The following is a 21,745-nucleotide window of genomic DNA, read 5'->3' on the forward strand; positions in this document are numbered from 1 at the left end:
ATGTAGGTGAATACACATTAGTCTACCTACACAGTGATGAGCTACCTACAACGATACCAGCAATATCCTACATTCTAGCTCAGCTACATGGGGAAGAAAAACATCATCGGGATAGCTAAGGTCGTATGTTCTGCCCTGCTGTTCCAAGGGTTTATGTCTCAGTAAGAAGAGCGGGATAGATGGCCAGAAGGAACTATATCCTTGATCAGAAGTCAAAAAACAAACTGTCACAACAAAGCAATCCATTCCATACCATGCAGTGGCTGACACTAGTTCAAATAGTAACACCATAATTTAATGCTTTAAAAAAAAAAAAAAAAAAATATATATATATATATATATCCAACACCACATACACACACCGCCCTTCACAACATATTGAGAACTATTATTTCAATAAAGGAGAGATGTCAGGTGCACATCTTTAGAATCACTGTTTCAAATCACATCCAAAATTTAAAAAGCTAGGGTCAAAGAACCAACTATTCTTCTGATATTCATAAAACAACTCAGAAAATCCTTTGCATTCCAGCAGAATTAGCCTGCGTATAAGTCGGAGCCATACTGAGATTGACATTTAGATGTATTTAATTATAATAAAAGCTAATGCCAACAGTAGATTCAATTTTCCTGTGGGCAATGCCTTACCAACAGCTTGAAAATATTTTCATTCACTACGTCAGGTCCATGAAAAATAACTGTTAACGATAACATATAAAGCAGTTTCCTCTCAACGGCAGCTTGCAAGTCTTTTTGTACTTCAGTTCTCCAAGGAAAACACATTAAGTAGAAGAACGGCAGTTTTAAGCATGAAGTGCACCTTGACCACATCAAATTATTTGGTCAAATCTTTGCTGAACCACCACGTGCACACGTACAGTCACTGTCAAGTGATCCAGGTATCGCATGAGCAATCCTACTGCTGTGCAGCAGAATGACACATGTTCATCTGATTCAGCCCATCACAATCCACTTCTGTGGCTCCGCTCCCATTGCACTGTAGTTAGTCAACATTTGCTTTAGAAAGCAGCTCTGTTTTGCAACTGGCACTCTTCACAGCCAGCGCAGCCCAGCCTAAGAACATGTTGTGAGCTGTAGCTGTTTTGAAGCACCCCATCATGACGTGTCAAGATTTGCCTCTACACCACCTGCCCCGGGTACAGTGCTCTTATAAAGTGGCATATACAGATAGGAAAGCAACAGCCCTTCCGAGTAAAAATCACCATGGCATTTCAGATTTCGCTGTTCGGAATAAGTGTGCAGTGTCTGGGCTTTGACTCCTGGGAGGTTCAAGATTAGTTTTTACATGAGGAAAGACTGCAAAAAGTAATGTAAAAAAAATATCAGCAAGCTTTCACAAACCGCAGGTATGTATGCAGATGGGAGGAGCAGTTTCTTCTTTACTAAAGAAAAAAATTCCAATTAATGATCTCCATTTCTTTTCATACTCTTCAAATATTCAATTGCTTTGAAGGCAGCATCCTCCATTTAATATAAACTTTCTAAGCACTGTCCAAACAACGTTTATTCTAATGAGTACTTCTTAAAGGTATTTTCCAGACTGTACACATCCTACATTTGCAACAGAAGATTGATCTGACAACCAAAGAGAAAAGTGGGGCGGTTCAGAGAACAGCTCATCAGAACCTTATTAATAATATCCTGGATTATAAAGAAAACCATAGTAAACTATCAAACCCTTAATTCCTGAACTCTGACTTCAAACAAAGAGTCTCTCTGTGAAGGAAGTAACTGAAAGCTATGTAAGAGATGTCAACATTTGACATTCTTTTCCTCTCCTGCCCCACAACACTGGGAGCCTTGGAGAGAGCACAAAGCCCCCAACACTCAAAGTAACCCTCACAACAACTCTCAGAAAAAAAAGGTAAGATGGTTAACTAAGGAGCGTATGAGTACGACACAGATTCTCTCAGTTCTAGTTCACTGGTTCAAACGTTGACTCTGTCTTGTAGGGACTGTAAATTCAGTTAATCACTTGACTGCATACAGACAGAGCCTATGAAGTAACAGATACAAACAGCAACAAATAGGAACCATAACAGTTCAAAGCAGCTAAGCATTATGGCAGCACCCCCCAAGGAAATCTGTGCTTTGCTCTTATTTCACACTCAGTGACAACAAGACAATTTCAGGGTTCAAAAAAAAAAAATCTCTTACATGGCAGGTAACAAGTACTTGCTCAGTATGCCAAAAATCATGTTTATGAACATAACCAAATCTTCAGTCCTCAAAAACAAATCAGTTGTCTCCTATCCAACAAATCTCTTATCAGCAGTTAATTCATTCTCTCCCTTAATACTATGTTCCTTGTAACTAACCATCCCTGAAATCAGAATGAACTGCATAAGGCTGTTGGACATTACCTGACTTTGAACAGTGCTATTTTAATTTGTCAGTGTCCGTTACCTCTCAGTGGTCAAGAGCTCCTTCTTCCCAATATGTTAATAATATACAGTCTCCCAATAAACAAACATTAGAAAGCCAATCTCCTAAAAAAAAAAAAAATCACTTACTCCCCTTTACAGGACTCCACACTTACCTCTGCTTTCAGGAGCACAGGATATGGTTGAGATTCTTTTCTCTCCCAGTTTCTGTCCTCTGACCAAGTATTCAGAGCGATTTCCCTTGCTTTCTAAACAGCAAATGCATGCTTCAGCCACTGTCTTCCTTCTCCTCTCCTAACATAATTTAGGATGCCTCAGCAATTTACTTTACTTCCTTCTCTCAAGGGAAAAATAGCTCTCTCAGCCCCACAAGGGGCATTTGATAAAATAATCACAATATAAGCAAATTTATTTTTCCTCCAAGTCCCCATTTATCTACACATACCAGAAACCTTTGAGGAGAAGGCGAGAGCTGAGCCCTACTCCCCTCACTTCTCAAGCAATCTTACTGGAGAAAGCAGGAACAAGCATTCAACAGGCAGGCCCAAAACCTGGATAAGGTCACCTACATACACACCATTAGGATGCAGTTACCTTACAAGCAACACAAATACACTGCAGTAATCTTGCTACTTTATGGGCCAGCGGGAGTCAAGACACTTGAACATTACTGAAGATTGAATTCAAATGTTTCCTTTATTTATTTCTACCTGCAGTCATCAAAAGTTGATCCAGGAGATGAAAGTGCAAGTCGCTTGCGCAGCTCATCTCTCTCACGTGTTACCTGGCGGAGCTGAAATAATATCGTCTCCAGCTTCTCACTCATTTGTCTTGTGTCTATTACAGGTGGTGGAGACGATGCTTTACCAGTCGTACCTGACAAGGAGAGAAATAATTATCTGTCAAAGAATTCCTCAAAAAAATAGTACAACTTCTCCAAAGAAGTCAAGACTAATGATTTAAAAAAAAAAAAAAAGTATTTTTGGTTGCAGAATCCTGTTCAAAAACAAACAAGCCATGGAAGATTTCATCAGTGAGCTGACAGAAGAGCAGCTCCAATTCAGACAGCCTCTGCATTAACAGAAAGGTCATATCTGTCTCGGAAGTTAAGTCTGGCTGAGTAGGGCTCTTCTTTCCTAACCTACTTAAAATTTACCATCAAATAAAGAGCTGACAAACAATGAAAAGTAAAAGGCATTAGCTAGATGCCTTACCTGAAACGGCTAGCAGTCACAACTACAAAGATCTCAAAAACCACGATAGTGACAGAGAAGGCATAGGTGCAAGTTACATACCTACGGAGAAGCATGTTTCCTGCTTAGAAAAGGAGAAGCAAATTTCACCTGCAGCCCCTTACACCAGTGACAGCAGAGAAACTGCTATAACACAACAGTTCTTTTCCTTTACCTAATGGCACAGACATTATTTTGCAACGTGCTACTGCTTTTATTCTTTTAGTTTTTAAATAAATCTAGCTAGCATCCAAAAAGCCCTAAAAAAACACCACACACACAGACACACACAACACGCAATGTGTCAGCTGTCAGGAAAAGTCTATGCTCAAATATCACAGAGAAATAGAACCTAATTTGACTTAACACCTTTGCATTTCAAGGAAAAACACAGAGCATAGGATACAGCAATTCTATATTTTCACATGTCACGACTTAGCAGTCTTGTATGTAAAGTTCAACATTTGACTTACCAATAATTTACAGAAAGTGTTTCATTTTTTAACATCTTTGGCTAAAATGAATACATCACAATTACTGCAACTGTACTAAACAGCAAATTTCCTCTAAGGGATAATCATAGGTTAAAGAGTTTCATGGGGTCAGGCTTTTTTTTGTTTTGCTTTTTTGTTTTGTTTTCAACATCAGAGATGAACAACGACACATACTGTCTTCTCAGACAGCTATACAGATACAAAGAGGTCACCTTCCACCCGAGAGGAGAGTGTGTTGTAAAACATAACTCCAGACTAACAATTATTTCAGCTGTAATTTTAGTTCTGCCAGTGGAATATCAGGTTCTAACCCTAGATGTGAGAGCAAAAGATAGAGTTCACAGATGTGGAAGTTAAAGGTTTGATGGAGGAATGTAAAATAATGCTCTCTCATCACTGACTTTTCAAAAAAAAGGAATTTCAAAAAGAGTTATTGTATCAAGTCAAGCACTACTGAATTGCAAGGACTGGCTTTTTATCTCCAAACCCAAGTCAGGATAGCATAGAGTGCTTGCAGTACAGAAGAACTCTGCTTTTAAGTAGAATTACCTGTGCTTAAAAGTTTCCACATCAAAATAACTTCTGGGTCAGGGCTAACATTTATATAGCATCTAGTATAATAGGATTTCTGTTCTTACCTTCTTTAGCTGTTACTGTAATTCTGTAATAAGGATTTCTGAGCACAGACAGTTCTTTTGATCTAACTATTGCAAAATAATGCATGTAAATGCTATAATAGCAAGCTGAAGAAACCAAGAATTACAAAAATAGCCTGTACTGCGTAGAAAGACACAAACTTGCATCCCTCAAAAGAATTCTCACTAGGGGCTGTATTGGGGTTTCCTACTACTACTTTCCACTGTGTTCTCCTCCTCCGTCTAGATAGAGTCTCCTCTTCCCAAGAATCTCACCGCTATTAAAAACCAGGGTTTTTTTTAAAACTAATACCTCTATTTTCTAAAACAAGAATCATCCCACGTAATCTTTAACAGAAGTTTCTTATATAGAAATTATCAGTAATACAAATACACTACCCTAAGCTCATGAGGTAGAAGGAATAAATAGAAAAAAATGGAAAAGATGAAAAAAGTCAGAATTCATATTCATTCGGAATAGTTTAGGCACATTAACGAGCAGGATGATTTCACAAAACAAACAAAAGAAAGGTAGGCAAACTTCTCTTAACTGAGGTACTGAATGGCTGTATAGTCTTGTGTAAATTCAGTGGCAACCTGGACACCCTCTCACTCCTCCCTTTTCATCCTTACAAAGGCATCCAAAAGCTTGTCGTTCATGTCAGGGCTGCTTGCTAGGAAAATGGATGAAGAGGATGCGAGGGGCACAAAAAGAAGGAGAAGATAAATCAAGGCAGCCTGTATGTTTTATGCCAAGGAAAAAGGAGTGTTCGATCAACAGCAGACCATCATCAGGTAACAGTGTTAACCCCAGCAGCAGCCCTGTGAGCAATACCTGCTGTGCAACTTCTGCACAAGCAGGCGATGGTTGCCCTGGAAAGCCACAGCACCGTAGAGAGGCAAGAGCTCTAACTCCTCCACCTCCGCCTTCCTGGCCTGGACAACATCCCAGTGACAAACTTCAGACTAGAACTAGAGTATTTTTGCACACAATCCAGAACTATGCCAAGCAAGATTAGATTGCTTTAAACAAAGACAGACTAAGTAGCCTTAGGCAAGCAGCTTTCTTGCCTGATGTGAAGCCATTAGAATCTCTCAGAATCTGAAAGAGTTATTTTTAAATTTCTTACTGTCACTTTTTACAAGTGCTTCAATAAATTTTCATGCAATGGTATTTTCAGCAGAGTATCAGACCAGCAAAAAATTCGTACCTTTTAAGAGTGGTAAAAGCATAGATCAACACAATCCAGATATCTCCCCTCTTATCCCTTCAAGAAGCCCAAAATGTTTTCTTTGCTCAATTTAATAACAACCTTACATTTTCAATAACTGAACAAAATATCTAATAACGTTAAGTGAGATTTGTGGATGATCCAGAAAGACTTCATTAAACCCCTAGTTAATCAGAAAAATGCGATGCTCTTCATTTCCCTTAAAGGGGCTTTTATAGCTGAATGCTGAAAGCCTTTCATGTCAATCTGACATCGTGATGTAGTACAAGGAAAGCAACCAGTGCTCCCAGCTCCGTATTTTTTTTCCATCTAACTGCATGTTTTACACAACAGTACTTCCTTTCTGCACTTTAAACAATCAAACTGGTCTTAACATGTATAAGCCTAAAGGCTAAATTTCCATTATCCAAATTATGCTATCTTTCAGTAACTTACCCACTTTCTCAGACAACCCGGATTTGTCAAAATGCATTTGCTGCATGTCCTGCCAAGTGCAGCTCATTCATCTACTCCTGCAGGCCTCACAACTAGTGTTTTGTTTTTTAAAAAAAACAAACAAAAACAAAACAAAACAAAAAAAAGAGCTCCACATTGGCTCTAGGAGTGGAACAGCACCCAGGTCACCTTTCTTGCCTATCTCCAGCTAAGCTGCGGTCCATTAACTCCTGAAATGGCCTTACGGCCCCAGGGACGGGTTGTGTAGGCAAAACAGATTTTGCCCACAACGTGGTATATACATTAAGTCCGGAGAACGCATTAGCTTTTAAACAAAAAAAAAAGATTTTGCAGGATTTTCTTCACACTTTCTATAAAAGGAAAGCATTAAAAAAGGAAGTTGGGGCAACCATATCTTACACAATTACAGCTCAAACACTTGACTTTGCAGAAGTCAAAGATCCATTATTATAGTACATACTGAATACAATTCTTGACGATTACTCTAATCATCAATGATTGAAGAGATAATGCTGCCACAGACAAACCACTGCTCAGTTAGCTTCCTGTCATTCGGGGGAGAAAGGAGCATACATTTCTAAGAAAAGGCACGTTTTAAGAAAGGCAGGGCTGAGGAATATGGTAAGTTGATCAGGACATACTATAATACTGAATCAGTGCAACGTTGAGGTGGGAAAGTGGGTACAAAGGATTAACAGCTACTTTTCAGAAATGCTATGAACTTATTTCAAATTCTGATAAACTCTTTCAGAAATACACTTGCCATGCATGAAGGCCAGGGTCAACGAATTCTAAAGGTAGCCTGTCATACACTAACAGAACGTTTCAAGTTTTACCATGATTTTTTTTTAAAGTCATCTTATAAGTTTGTACCATTTCTAACTTGCAAACAAAAGACCATTCAGTGTACAATCGGTCTTTTTCATTGCTTTCATTCCTTTAAAAAAAAGTCAATGGGAATGTTTGGATTATTGTTTCTTTATGGTCTTGTAAATCATGACAGATAGACACCGTTAAGATGACTCTTGCCAAACAAGACAGAAGACATTGCAAATTGTTACCAATAGGGCTCCCTACATACTTGGGAAGGGAGGGGAGGCAGAGTTATGCCTGTTGCAAGAACACATACGTTAAAATACTTAATTACTTTCAATAATTGATGACCAAAATAGGGCTGTATATCAGAAATATATTTATTCAGATATATCTTTTGAAGAGGTTTTGAAATAGTGGAGACCCCAAGATGGAACTGAAAATTACCATGCAGGTGAAATAAAACATTAGTACAAACACACAACAGTAAACAGAGGAAAGAAAACTGAAAGATACAATACTGAATTGTAGTGAGGGCTTCATGTGACAGAAAACATAACAGGTTATGAAAGGAGTGAAGATCAGGTAACACGCAAGTGCAAAAACATGCGTAGTACTTCAGTATTTGTTTTAATGCAGAATTTAACAAACCAAACCAAGCAGCGCACAGAACAAACTGCAATATTAAGTTTAAGGCTTCACAAAGAACTTAACAGTGATTCTGGAAAGACCAACATGAAAGAAACTGCAATCTAATACTCAAAAATAGCAATGAGGGGAAAAAATACCAAACGTGTCAGTTCACAAAATCCTTGTAGAACTCTTCTGAGCTAAAAAACAATAGAGAACAAATCTGTCACCATGACCAAGGAAAACACAGCCGGAGCTTCTGGGTTTAACTAGTGGGAAAGATCAAACATTATGTTGGACCTACATCCTGCACAGTGAAAGCACAAGCAAAGTACCAGTCCAAGAGGGACAACTGCAACGGTCGATCGCTGCAACCAAAGCAGCACCCAAGTGGGACAATTGCAAGGGTCAATTGCCGCACCATGACAGAACGGCAAGATGCCCCGAGCCCTCGTTTCCCAGCAAATCCTCCTACAGAGGAGCACGGGACAACCTCTCACCACACTGCTTCACAGCCCAGCAACAGAACAGCTGACACCAAAAGGATCTGCTGAATCCATAGACTGAAAAGGGGCTCGAGGGTGGTGAAAGGCACCACATTCCTGATGTGCTGTCAGGAGTGTAGGACACAGGCGCTCACACACCATAGTCCATTCAAAGCAATATCAACTGAATCTTTAGAAATTTCACCTGTGAGCTGCCAAACATTAAGATATTATAGCTCATGAAATGCCAGAAAGCGGTCAGGCATTAATTAGTGGTTCTGAAGTCCAATATATGCAGAACCCTTAAGAGGCCAAGAAATAATTCAAGCTGATCCATTACAACAAACAAAATGCCTCTAAAACAAACAAAAAATCCACCCCCAAAACAAAACAGAAAATCCCAATGTCCTCCCTCAAGACTCTGTTAGGTTTTTTTTTTTGTTTGTTTGTTTTTTAAACGACAGGACACCACACTTCCACTGAATAATTCTCGTGCACCTCTGAAGTGACAAGGGTTGAAAAATCAGCATGCATGAGTACATATCAACATGTAGTTGCCCCCTCCACTGCTAGGAAAAGCATGTCATAAGAGAGGCCACGAGGAATACAATAAAGCTATTCAAAGTATTTATTTAAGAGAAGATTGTCATTAACATACTGAAAATCAAGCAAAGAAACTAAGGTTCAATCCTAGGACCATCTCCATGATTCATGAACTGGACAGTAGTAGGAGACTGAAATCATTCTGCATCATTTCGTCTATGTCATTTCAGACAAAAGTGTTTATGTTTTACTGAGAGAATTTCAGAAAACACACCTGCAATTGAACTCCTCCTAAGAATAGTGAAAAAATTTACTTTGTTACACACAGCTGCAGCAAGCACGAGGCAATAAAGTGAAATCACAGTGATAAAAGGACAGTTGTCAAAATGGCTAACATGAATCTCAAAAGCAGTTAATGAAAGACTAAACATTGTTGGCGAGGAATCATCTAATTGGGGGCAGAGGGGATGTTTGCTTTGGAGTAAGAATAAAGGGCCCCAGATTAAGTAGCCTGAACTGCAGCTAGTGAAAAACTGTACCTTTCTGTAAACAGCCTGCCAGGCTGATAAGCTAACAAAGTGTTAAACAAGGAAACACCGTTGGTTAAAGTCCAAGTGGGACAAGCTTAGTGGGGACAGATATAGGACTATCTGATGGCTGCAAGAAAAAGTCATAAAGTTACAGTGCCAACAACGGCTTTTGTTACAGACTGGAATGTAAATTCCCCTAAAAAAAGCTAGTACAATGACACAAAGAGCAAAGATAAAAAAAAAAGCACTTATGACTAAAAGAATGATACCACTTTGTAACACAACTGAAGAGCTGCAGCAGTAACAGCGTGTTAGAAGTAACAAGATAACGACAGCAGGAGTATATGAGGTGGAATGAAGGGGATGCAAGACTCTCAGCTGACAAAGCAGAGAGATCTGGACATGGAAAGAAAGAAATCACACGTTTAAACGAAAGATGGAAAATCTGTATATCAAAAAGTTTATACAGCAAAAGAATACACTAAATGAGAGAACTGTGCATGCAAAGAGATATTAAATGACAATTTTCAGAATGGAAAGTATGCAACACCCTTGCGTTAAAAAAAAAAATTCTTTTTTTACTCCTATACATCAGAGGAAACAGAATGTAGACTATCCTCAGAGTCATAACCTGACTCCTGCATATGATTGGCCAGTTTCTTTTTAACACAGGTGCAGAAAGTCCACTCAGGAGTACAAAGAGACAGACTAAACCAGCATTACAAACTTAAAGCTCTGCTATCCTTTCGTAACTCAAGTGAAGAAAAATTAAGTTCAAGAAATACATCTCCTTAATATATCTACTATTTTCCCTGTCCATTATTTAAAAAAAAAAAAAAATCTGCTCCTGGACATCAACAGGAATAGATCATTTACTCCCTTCTACCACTCCAGCCTGTTGGCTTTGGGCCTGACTGCAGCCTCCCTGCACTGACAGGTAACTTCCAATACATGAATTCCAAGAAACAATAGCTCTGTCATTCAAGTTCATCTCAGTGCTTGGCGACATTTATCTTCAAAACAAGCCTAATGGAGCACACTATACAAATCAACATATTACAAAACTGAAAAATAAATCAAAAAGTAACGTTTCTCTATTCTCCGTTCTTTTCCTCTCCATTATCATTGCTGGGTCAAGTGGGAGATCAGCCAGCGACTGTCCCGTATAGCTCTGTTACTGGTTTCTATCCAATTCTTAAGCGACAGTGTTGTTCTGTGCTTGCCATGCCAGGCACTGAATCTCCACGAATAATTATTCTGATGTCAGAGATGCTGGATTGTAGCTCTATTCAGAGATTCTGCTGGGCATGGGGCAGTCGAAGGAAGCTTCTATTTACACACAAAAATCTTTGTGATCAGCAGGGAGCAAAGAGAAAGGAAATACAGCGAGAGCATGACAATTTAACGAGAATTTGTTCCTTTGGAGGGAAGAAGGTGGGGCTGAAGCACAATAGTGGGATGCAGGGATTATTGCAGCTTATATCAAATCTCTTTTGGGAATTAACAATAAACTTTTGCCTCTAGTACTGTCAAAACAACCCACTTCATATGCGCAGCATGGACTTTATCAATACCTGAAAAAGATAAAAGAAAACAAAAGGGAAGAAACAGTGTCACGTACACAAATTTCTTCTAAGGAAGATATACAGGAAAAACCTCTAAGGAACAATGATCCATCACTGTGTTTTTATTTACAAACACATAGACAAAAAAGAGTCCTGTACATCTGTACAGGGAGATACGCCTATGAAGACTCAGCTCCTTCTACTAGTCTGCCACCTGGGTGGGAAAAGCAGCTTTGCCTCAATAGCTGCTTTTACTCCACGCACACAAGGCTGGAAATTCATTCTTGCTGCATCTCTCATGCTCTGCAAGCCCAGAGAGGCAGCAAAAGGAAATGAAAAAGGGCTGAACTCTTACATGAGCCACATCAGTCACATCATACAAGTTACATCAGTCCTTGCTCTCTGTTCCTATATTAGGACTATGACAACTACTGAAGGCTGATAGAAAAGAATTCAGTGTAAATAGGTACTACTAACATGAAAGTGAAGCCAATTTATGAAGTCTCCTTCAAATCCCAGCTATTTCTGTGCTTTTCTATTTCTGGGTAGTGAAAAGGGTGTGAAACATGGACACAACTGCTATGGTCTGTAAAAGAAAATATCATTAAGTCAGAGGGTATCCTAAACTTGGGAGTGAGTCAATATCCTTTTACAAGATTTCTTGTGCAAGTGGCAAGAATTTCTCTACTTTCTGATGGGAAAAAAAAATGCATGTTTCATATTTGCAGCAATAATGAAACACAGGCTATTATAGCAGAAAACTCACTGACTGAGACAATAATTTTGAAAAAAAAATTACTGGGAATTCTTGTTTTAAGTTAATCCAAAAATTATCTATAGGTCAGTAGTTCTGCTATCCTCTCTGTATCTAAACTAGGAAAAAAAAATATGGTAAAGATGCATGAATTTTCTACATAGTCCGAGGAGTCCTGTGTATTTACAGCTGTATCTTAACTATTTATCTTACTACTTCTGTATGCTTGCTCATCGGGGCTAACTAAAAATAACTTTGTCAGAATGTTTAATTTTTTCTGCCTATGGGCCTGAATGGGTGCATAAGCATTCTGAAGAATTTGGTCAGCAGCAGGACAAGGACAGAAAGTAATCCTGAATGTGTTATGCATGTCATGGAGTTCCTTTTTAACATCTAAAATAATGAAGCAAGCAACATGGCATCTGTGAGTCTTTGCCTCCATTGTCTCCACAGTTACAGAATTTACATTTTTGGTCTTAAAATCTAATGTACTGATCAGATTGGGAACAGTTTACCTCCCCCTCTGCCTCCATGCTGCTTTCCACCAGAGATGACTTACCTGGGGTTTTTGTCTGTATCAGCTACTACAGAAAAGAAGGTGCAACCCAGCTCCAACCCAGTACAGTTAGGGGACTGCGCTGCCAGACACAGGCTGGCTGGACATGGTCTGGAAGAAGCGTCAGAGACCTCTGTGCAACTCTGCCCCGACCTGAGGCTTATCCCTGCATAGATCCAAGGTGGTAAGCCTCAGGTCTCTATTAGGTAAGGAATCTCTGCACCATGCTTAATTTCACATTACTAAGCCTGGCCCTGAAGGCACCATAGGTAATGCCAACAACCGAGGAAGCATCAGAACCTAGGCTGTTGGACCAGCTGTCCAAAGAAATCAGCTTTAATACTAACGTTCTTGTCAAAGCTTTTCTTCAGGAATATTACCTATAAGTTGCTAAGAAAATGAATGTACTCAGGAACACAGGCATTGCAATAATTTTAAAAATGAGGGCTTCATGTTTCTAAAAAGAGTAGGAAGAAGAAAAAAAGGTAAATCGACACTTGGGAGCAATCACTTGTGCTTGCTCCTGGCTCTCAAACTAAATCTTGGTTAGAGGGGCTCATATAACAGAAAGAAAAGTCTGGTGACCTAGAATCTTCCTCCCCTACAGCCCTCAGCTCATTTCTACTGCTCTAATCTCTGCAAAGCTCAAGTTCTCCTCCTCAGCATCCCAAGCTCTCCAGTCCTCTCTTACCTCTACCCCAGTCCATCCCTTCCCATCCCTACCTGCCCTACCTCACCGACACTATAGAAACCACATCACTCATCCTAAACCCTACTTCCCAGTGTTCCGCATTTTCCTGTCCAAGTCCTCAAACTTCCACCTTAAGCTCCCTTCCATTCAGACCTATAAATCATACGCTCCGAACCTCTGTATTCAGACCTATCTCAGTCTTCCCAATTCACCATAGAGCCCAAAGGTCACCCAACTCAAAGCTTTCTTATTCCTCACAGCTCCTGTTTCTCACATCCCAAACTCTCCAAGCTTGTACTCCTGAAGGGTACAAGTGCCCATCTGGCTACTGAGAGCCTGGAGAGACAGGCACAGTGCATGCAGCAGGATAAACACAGAGAGGAGCCTAAGGCACCAGCTGGAGCAGGAGAAAACAACTGTGAGGCTCTGGAAGTGCTACTACATACCATGCACTGAACACCTTCCTCACACACCATGAAAATCTCTTCACATTAAACCTGTTTCCTTCATTACCAAAACTTTTGGGACATATGTAGCCTTCTCTCTAAATTAAACAAATGAACAATAGCCAACTAACTGCTAAACACTGTATTAAAAACATTAATTCCACCACACAAGAAAAAGGCTTTGATAACGGAGCATCTACCATGGATAGAATTAAGCCAATAGGAATCAACTGTAAGCAAGCAATGTATTTACCTGTTTAAAACATTGTATCAAGTACCATAAAAACCTATCAGCAAGGATTTACTCCTGATTTGTGAAAGACAGGAGATAGGGCTGTGACTCCACAATAGACTACAGATTTAACAGATTGATATTCAGAAGATAATCAAAATGATTTTGCTTTTCCCCTTCACTACCATCAAGCTTGCCTTTCCCACAGGGAATACAATCTGTTGATAAACTCTGTTCATGCATAAACATATGAGGATTGACAATCATTAGCATCCATTCATTTATCCCACATTATTAACATGTGTTACTAGTATTCATGATTTTGGAAGATCAGGATTCCAAGCTATTCACTCTGCAGAACGCCCACAAAGAGGGTACAGCCTTGCCACAGACAGTTCCTGAAAGGCGTTTACACTGTTTCCAGCACTGTGACCTATGAAAGAAAAGGTACAGCAGTTTTACAGAACAAGCTGTCGAAGCAGCGTTCTATTCGCCTCTTAAAAAAAAATAAAAATAAATAAAAATAAATAAATAAATGAAATTGAAGAGGATGTGCACTAGCATTTTAGATTAAACATTTTACATCAACGCCAATAGGCACTTCAGGAGCTGGAAGCAGAGTAAAAAGCCAGATATGCCTGTGCTGGTAAAGCTACTTCTAGTATCTCAGCACATCTATCAGGAGCTAGTTCAGTTCTCACTGTGGGCAGAGTACTATGAACATGATGGCTCACTACTGTACAGACTTTTTCCTGGCCTCTCAACACCTTCCACAGAAAGCAATGAGAGCAACTAAGATCAAAGTCGCAAAAGTATTGGCCAAAATGGATTTTCTGAAAATGAAAATTTTATCCAAGTTCACCTCAACAACCTTCCAATCTGATCTCTCTTTCTGAGGGTGGAAACTGTCACTCCTCCTTTCCAAACAGCCAGAAACTGAAACTGCCATTCTGGCCCAGAAGAAAGATCCATCCAGTCAGTTACCCCAACTCTGAACTGCAGCCCGTGTGAACACAACACACAACAACTGGGCTTCCCCACAGTGCTCCCCCATCTCTACTGACTCTCAGCTCAGGGATTTACCTGACCCAGGGATCTCTCTTCCACAAATCTATCCAGTTGTTTTTCAAGCCCATATTGAATTTTAGCATCTGGAGAATGCGCTAGCAAGAGCTTCTTGTTTCAAAAATATATTATAGAATATATCACAACAGTTTAATATGATGTCCATTGTATTAGGAATGTTAGGCATCCATTCTCCACTCTCCTTCTTCAAGACACTTACCATTTTATAAGCATCTATCACATTTCCTACAATTGCCACTTTCAGGTTGAAGAACCCTAGTCCATTTAGTTGTTCCCTGCACAGAGGCTGCTCCGCAGTCATTCCTGTTGCTGCTCTGTGCTTGCTGTCCTAATATTTTTTTTCCTGAAATAGGAGTCAAAAACTGCAAATTTACCTAAGATTCAGGCACACCATATATTCATATAGTGATAGCATGTTTTCTCTCCCTTCCTAATCTTACCCCTGTACTTTTTTTTTTTTAAACCAACACTGAGCCAATGTTTTCTTAGAACTGCCATTTAAGATATTCTTAGAACTATTTTAGTTCTTCGATTGAGGTCTTTTTTCAGAGAAATCAGCCCAATTGTTATATACGTCAGCTTCATAAATGAAGTCATAAGACTTGGACAGCTGTAAAACTGATACAATCATCTCAATTTCACCAACATCCTGTCTTATTTAGAACTGTTTCAAAACAAGTCCATTTAATTAAGAACACTGGCAGCACAAACCACCTTCAATAACAGCCAGTATGGTTAAGGTTGGGAGAGAGCACATAGGGACATCGTGCTCTCCATTCTAGTTCCATTCAAAGTAGTCATACGAAGCCTTCCGGAAGTAGGCATGCAAACAGTTCAGTTAGGGTGGCTTGTCACTCAACAAACCAGTACTAAAATAGTCTGGATGCAGCCTTCAAGTGATTTGCAAGCATATCTATTAGTACACGTTGGTTACTAAGCAAAGAATATTTGCTATTGATATGAGATCACATTAAATACAGTCATTTCTTGTAGAATAAGATGCAAGTAGGATTGGGGAAAAAGTGATGTTCACGATAACAAGTCTAAAACCAGACTACAGAACAAACACGCCAGCTCGAAACAAACAGATTATCCCTGGCTGTTAATGCGCTGAACAATAAACAGCCAATTCACTTCAATCGTTTCAGGAAAGCAAAACTATGAAGAACACTAAATTACAAGTTCTGTTTAATAGTGGTTCACCTAATTTTTAGGTTATAAACAGCTTTCATCACTGCACAACCCAAAGACATAAAACACTTCCAAGGATAACCCTTTAGGTAAAATGCACAGATCAAGTATTTAGTATCAACTTTAATATTTTAAAGTGTGAAACAAACAAAACATGTCTCTGAAAAAAATCAGTTCCCAGTCATATATGGAAATATATAGAAATAATAGATGTCTAAGAAGCATCAGGCCAAACTAGAAATAAACATTCAGAAACACTGCCATATTTTTAAACAAACAAGCAAAACATATTCTAAATGTAGTGTCTAATGCAAACCCAGCTCCTGGTTCTCTCCTGAAAGAAAACTTTTCAACCGAAGCGCAAGTATTTTCATCATTTCATTTGACATCACTACACTACCTCATTCTTACACAACACCTTGCAAATGACTCCAGTCACACTAGAAAACGGTAAATTGCTAGATAGCCCTGATAAAAGCAAGCACAGTGCAACAAAATAGCTACAGCAACGGCACACTAACCATCACTGCGTAGTTACAGAAGGAGTCTGAGATTCTGAGCCACTGACACAATTCTTCGGTCTCACCTGTCCATCTATCAGGACTTGGAAACTGGGCAACACAGCCTGACATTAAGCCTGCAGAAATCAAAACAGTCCTAAGTTTTGACACAATCACAAAGATCTTCTCATTTTTATTTTACTTAGGCATGTTTAGCTGGTGAATGAATAGTAATTGCTGCACTCAAACAATTCTAACCTCAAAAAACACTTCTCACCCAATGGTGACTTTGGTCTATTTTAGCTTAAAATGAAAATATACAGACAACTTGATATTTAAAAACATTTTAAGAAAAAGTTCCTCAGGAAGGCAGTGGCTGCATCACAAGAATCACATGCCTCTTTCACAGGAATCCCACACTTGCATGAAGTACAATCCTACAGAAAATTAATAAAATAGAAATTTGAGAGCCTAGAGCTGTAGTTTGCAAGTATGCACTGCTAAAGCTAAAGTTCAAGGGAAACACCTCTTTGTGATGTCAAACACTAGCTGGTGACCTATGTACTGTTCCTTTCAAAACTGTAGAAGACTAGCTACAAAGAACTGAGAATGTCAATTTACAACCCTATAAAAATTGCAGAAACAAGTTAAATACAGTTGTCCTTTCTTAAAATCAGGATAAGGGACTAAGAAAGGACCACCCGCACTGCCCACTGCTTTCACATCTCAGGCCCACTTCATCTAATAACTCTTCCATAATATTACTCTGTTCCACCTTAAAAGAAGTTCTTTCTTTGGAAGGTTCCCTTTTTGAGTCTGCTTGTCCCAAAACGTAAAAGCTTTCTTCATCCTTTTTCCAGCCTCAATTTATTCATAGCAAATCATAACCATGACCTTCTTTCAGGTAGTGGCATAAAAGTGTGATCTTGATAAAAATCAGACTAACACGTCACAGCTTCCCATTTTTTCAGTAAATAGTTTAGTCGAGCCTGAAATCCTGTTCCTGCATGCTGAAGTTAAAAGTTCAACTCAATGACTGCAACACATCCTTAAACAGACAACTGACTTGCCACATGCCATCAGGGTAGTCTACTGATGCCTGGCACAACATCAGATCTTTAAACATGCAAGAACATACATTCCTTATCTAAGACTAATCACTTTTATGTAGATTTCACCACAGAAGTATCTGTATAAGCAAAGAGCAGAAAAACTGACAGCCAATATGGCTTTTCCAAGATTATCTAGCTTTTTTTGTTTTGGTCTACATACCTTACCCCTCCAGGATTTTTTTTTTTTTTTTTTTTTGATATTTTGCCTATCCTGGTGGCTTTTAAAAAAAGAGAGAAAGTAAGGCAATTCATCACATCCAGAAAACGCATGTCAAATCACTCCTGAAACTTGCAACCACTTCTGAACGTTCAGAAGCCTAACACTGCCATTTTTATATTTTATTAAATGAAGCGTAGTTATGTCATTTAATGTATCCAAAAGATAACAGAATGTATTGGCAACAACTGTATGAAGTTATGAAAACGTTTAACCTTACATTACAGAAAGCGGCTACTCATGAAGACACACGATTAGTTCAACTCCAGTTATTTTATGTCATGTTACAACCCAAATGCATTTACTTTTCCCAAAGATAATCTTTAAAATGTATTTTCTCAGCTTCTAAAAGACACACATCAAGATCTTAGATTAACACTTTACTCACCAATGCTACTCAGAGAACTGCTGCTTTCAGAATCAGAAGGCATTATGGACAGCACGCTGTAAGTAGATCCTAAAATTGGAAAAATAAAGATATTATTCTTCCCCTCTCCCCAAATCAGACTAACCATTCCTCTTCCTGATACAGCAGAAGCCAAACACTAAGTCACAGAGAACAAGCATCACTACTGTATAAAAAACTAACAGGAAAAGGATAATTTGTAAATGAATACAGCACTACGTGCTCAGCAAGAAGTTATTTCAGAGGAAATGATAAAAATGAACACATAGAACACAGAACTAGTACAATAGTTATTTCAGATGCACTGAAAATACGAGCTTTCTTCTCTAAACTATGAGGATCAAAAGTGATGTGACTGACAACAGTCAATATAATTCGGTCTCTTTGTCTTTTTAAGCATAGCAGCTTCTACATTATTGTATTGTTGATTTACATTCTTATCATCAAGCTTCTTTCACACTTAGAAAATTAATTTCACTGATAAGTGAATTCTGCTTGCATCCATTGAAAACTTTCAGTATCCAGCCCTAAAAGCGAGGATCTACAAAATTATCTGCTAGTATTGACAATATTGACAGCAGGTTTTCTCACATATAGTTATATTGACAGACAGAGGCTTCTCTTACTACAGTTAATTTAGAACTACGTTGAATTTTACTTCCCAGAAGAACCAGAAAAACAGGTCCTATTTCAAAACCTTACAATCTAAGCAGCGCTACCATCCCTCATAAACAAGATTAACATCCCACAGAAAAGACAAGAAGTGATTACGTGGAAAAGTGATTTGCAATCTGGTAGATTTTCTGCACAAAGCAGAATATGAAACCTGTCTTCACAATAGCCAAACTCAAAGGCAATTTCAGCATTTCTAAGAGTTATCGTTCCTACAGCCTTTCTTTTTAGGTTTCAGTGTTTGTTTCTTCCTTTCTCTTTGAAATTAAGAAAGGAAAGCCAGAAAGGAGCATAAGATTTGACACACAGATCTACACTTCGAATGGATTAAAGAAAAGACAGTCTAGAAAGTAAGAAGATTCTAGTTTTTCCTTGTCTCTTCCGCCTCCTATTAGGAAAAGCCATAATATCTGTAACTATCATGGTGTTAAATGAAGGAAAGATGAGATGTAATAAAATATGAGAAATATTAACACCACAAGTATTAAAAGTGAATTAAAAAGAAAGAACAAAAAGATGAAAAAAGCGCGCACAGACACTTAGGGACAGATATTCAGCCAGTAAAATTGACATGACATCTATAACCGCAATCAGGTGTATTTCTCAATCTTGAAGAGGAAAAAAAAGGGAGGGGGAAGCTATCAAATTTGATAAAATAAGAACAGGTGACGTTTAGGTGAAAACAAAATTGTGAAAGTACTTTAATGTAAGGAGAACTCCTTCCAAACAAACCCTCTAATTCATTGTCAGATATAACTGAAAGTAAGTACCAAAAAGGAAGTGGGTCATGAAGTAGCTTATTTCACCTGACAAATACTCATGAGAAAAAGATTCAAAATATATTGGTTACAAAAATAATTCTAGTCGATTAGATAGGAATTTTTTTTTTTTCCAAATAAAACACATGACAAGCATGCCACTTTGATACAATGACTTCAGAAAAACCATCAGCTGCCTGTTTTTGCTTCCATTTCAAAAGTAACCATTTAAGCTGTGTTCTTCTCCTATTAGTGATCATTAAAAGAAAGATGATTTCACCAGTCACCCAAAAAAAAATATATATATATATATCAATCTCTTCACATATTCTAAATTCATAATTGACTTGCAACAATTCTTGTAGTCCGGACTGGAAGGATTAGAATAATACCATAAGCTGAAAAAAACAGACCAATATATATTAAAGTAAAACATAACAGACAACTTGTACCAAGATCGTATCAAGACTCAGTGGGTCTCAAACAAAATAAAATCTTGTACCAGTAAGTGAGAATTTGTTACACTTGGCAAAGGCAGAAGATCCAAAAAGAGATCCAACTGCTACAACCATAATAAAAATAATGGGAAGGAGGGGGGAAAAAAATCAATTTTTATAGATCTGAATTCACAAAGAAATAATTTACTATTCTGTAGATGGACGGGATGACCCTAGATACCTAGATAAATACCCAAGACACTTTGATTAATGTGGATCAAATTGGTATGATGTGGATTTTGCCTCTGTTTCTTTCAGTCTTGCTGTGCTACCACTATCAAATCATATATCTGCTGTGCCTCAATTTCCCACCTCAAAGTTCTTTTTTTCAGAATAAACTGATCAAGTTGGAAAGCTCTCAAGTTAGCTGGCTATACGTGCTTGACAAGACATCCAAAGCAAAATAAATGGAGGCACAGACTTTTCTTCTTGACACTTCAGCCTAATCAAAAGTCAGATTTAATAATCAGCATGACATTTTTAACAGAAGCTTAAGATACATTAAGGTGTATGACATCCATCATCCCAAGTTTCAAAAAAATGATCCCTTTAGGTTTAGACTGAAATGTATAATACCACTTAAAAATAATCGCTACTATAAATCCGCACATAATGAACTACTGCAGAGCATATCTTCAAGTAATACAGCAACTCTTGTAAAGGCACTTTATATTGAAGGACATATTATAAGCACTCACACTAAGCAAAGAAGGTTGCTTGTGATCTAGTTCATGACAGGACAGACCCCTTCCTTAAGTAAGGATGAAATTCCCAAGCCAACAAAAAGAGGCACGAAATAAAAACCTTCACAAGCTAGGTGTTCTACCTCTGCGCAGATGTGGAATTGGAACCTACAGAGTGACAGATACATAGAAGGAAATAGGCAAAGGTTGATGCAAAATTCAGCAAGGTGAAACTCTGCAGCCATGTTATTGATCATATCTTATGATTGAAGTCAAAGCTTATATTCCCATGCCATCTGGGTCAACAACAATTTTTCTACAGTAGCATTTTATTTTCTCCTTACTTAGGCCACTCTATGTCAACATTCTTTCATGTGCATATACTCAAGCGATGCTGGAGTATATTCTCTGTAACACGTGCCACCATTATCATCAGTGGCAGTAACAGTTAAGTGTCAGAAATAATAATCAGAGGATTCTACATAGCTTTCACAATATTAATCTTTAACTACCGAATCAAAATATATCCAAATATTGAATTCAGACAAAAGCAGCATCTTAATTTACATACTGTGCTTGATGCAACTAGCAGGGCCTGAAAATGCTCCAACACTGCATTACCCCACCATATGGGTTGTCTCCTCATACAGCAAATGAAAATCTGCAAAATGACCCCAGGAGTTTAGACACAGGAAAAAGATGGGGGAAAAAAATACACAAGCTAGTTTCTATAACCAAAAAGCACTAGAAAACCCTATTATTCATGAACCACATAATCACGGCATCTTGAGAAGTTTGCTGCAAAACTGTTCTAGAGCTCCCCTCTCCCCCAAGGAAATAATTTTCATTTTATTTCAAATACTTAAAACTTCCTGGATGGCCATTCATCTCATCAAGTTCTACAATAAAATAAAATCAGATCAC

The 21,745-nt window shown here is 38.4% G+C and overlaps 1 protein-coding gene across 4 annotated transcripts in view; it reads right to left on the reverse strand.

The window, feature by feature from the left end:
* The window catches only part of DLG5 (discs large MAGUK scaffold protein 5), a 119,111-nt gene that overhangs the window by 55,053 nt on the left and 42,313 nt on the right, over positions 1-21,745 (reverse strand). For 3 of the 4 annotated variants that reach the window (XM_068950519.1, XM_068950517.1, XM_068950518.1), the window contains exons 2-3: positions 18,194-18,262; positions 3,116-3,281 (exon numbers count right to left, since the gene is read on the reverse strand). In XM_068950519.1, the coding sequence (XP_068806620.1) occupies positions 3,116-3,281; positions 18,194-18,262 (235 nt within the window). Of the gene's footprint in view, positions 1-3,115; positions 3,282-18,193; positions 18,263-20,836; positions 20,856-21,745 lie in introns of those variants that run through there. The other variant, XM_009688011.2, reaches the window with a different exon arrangement.

Source organism: Struthio camelus, chromosome 7, assembly GCF_040807025.1.
Source record: "Struthio camelus isolate bStrCam1 chromosome 7, bStrCam1.hap1, whole genome shotgun sequence".
Classification (NCBI taxonomy): Eukaryota; Metazoa; Chordata; class Aves; order Struthioniformes; family Struthionidae; genus Struthio; species Struthio camelus.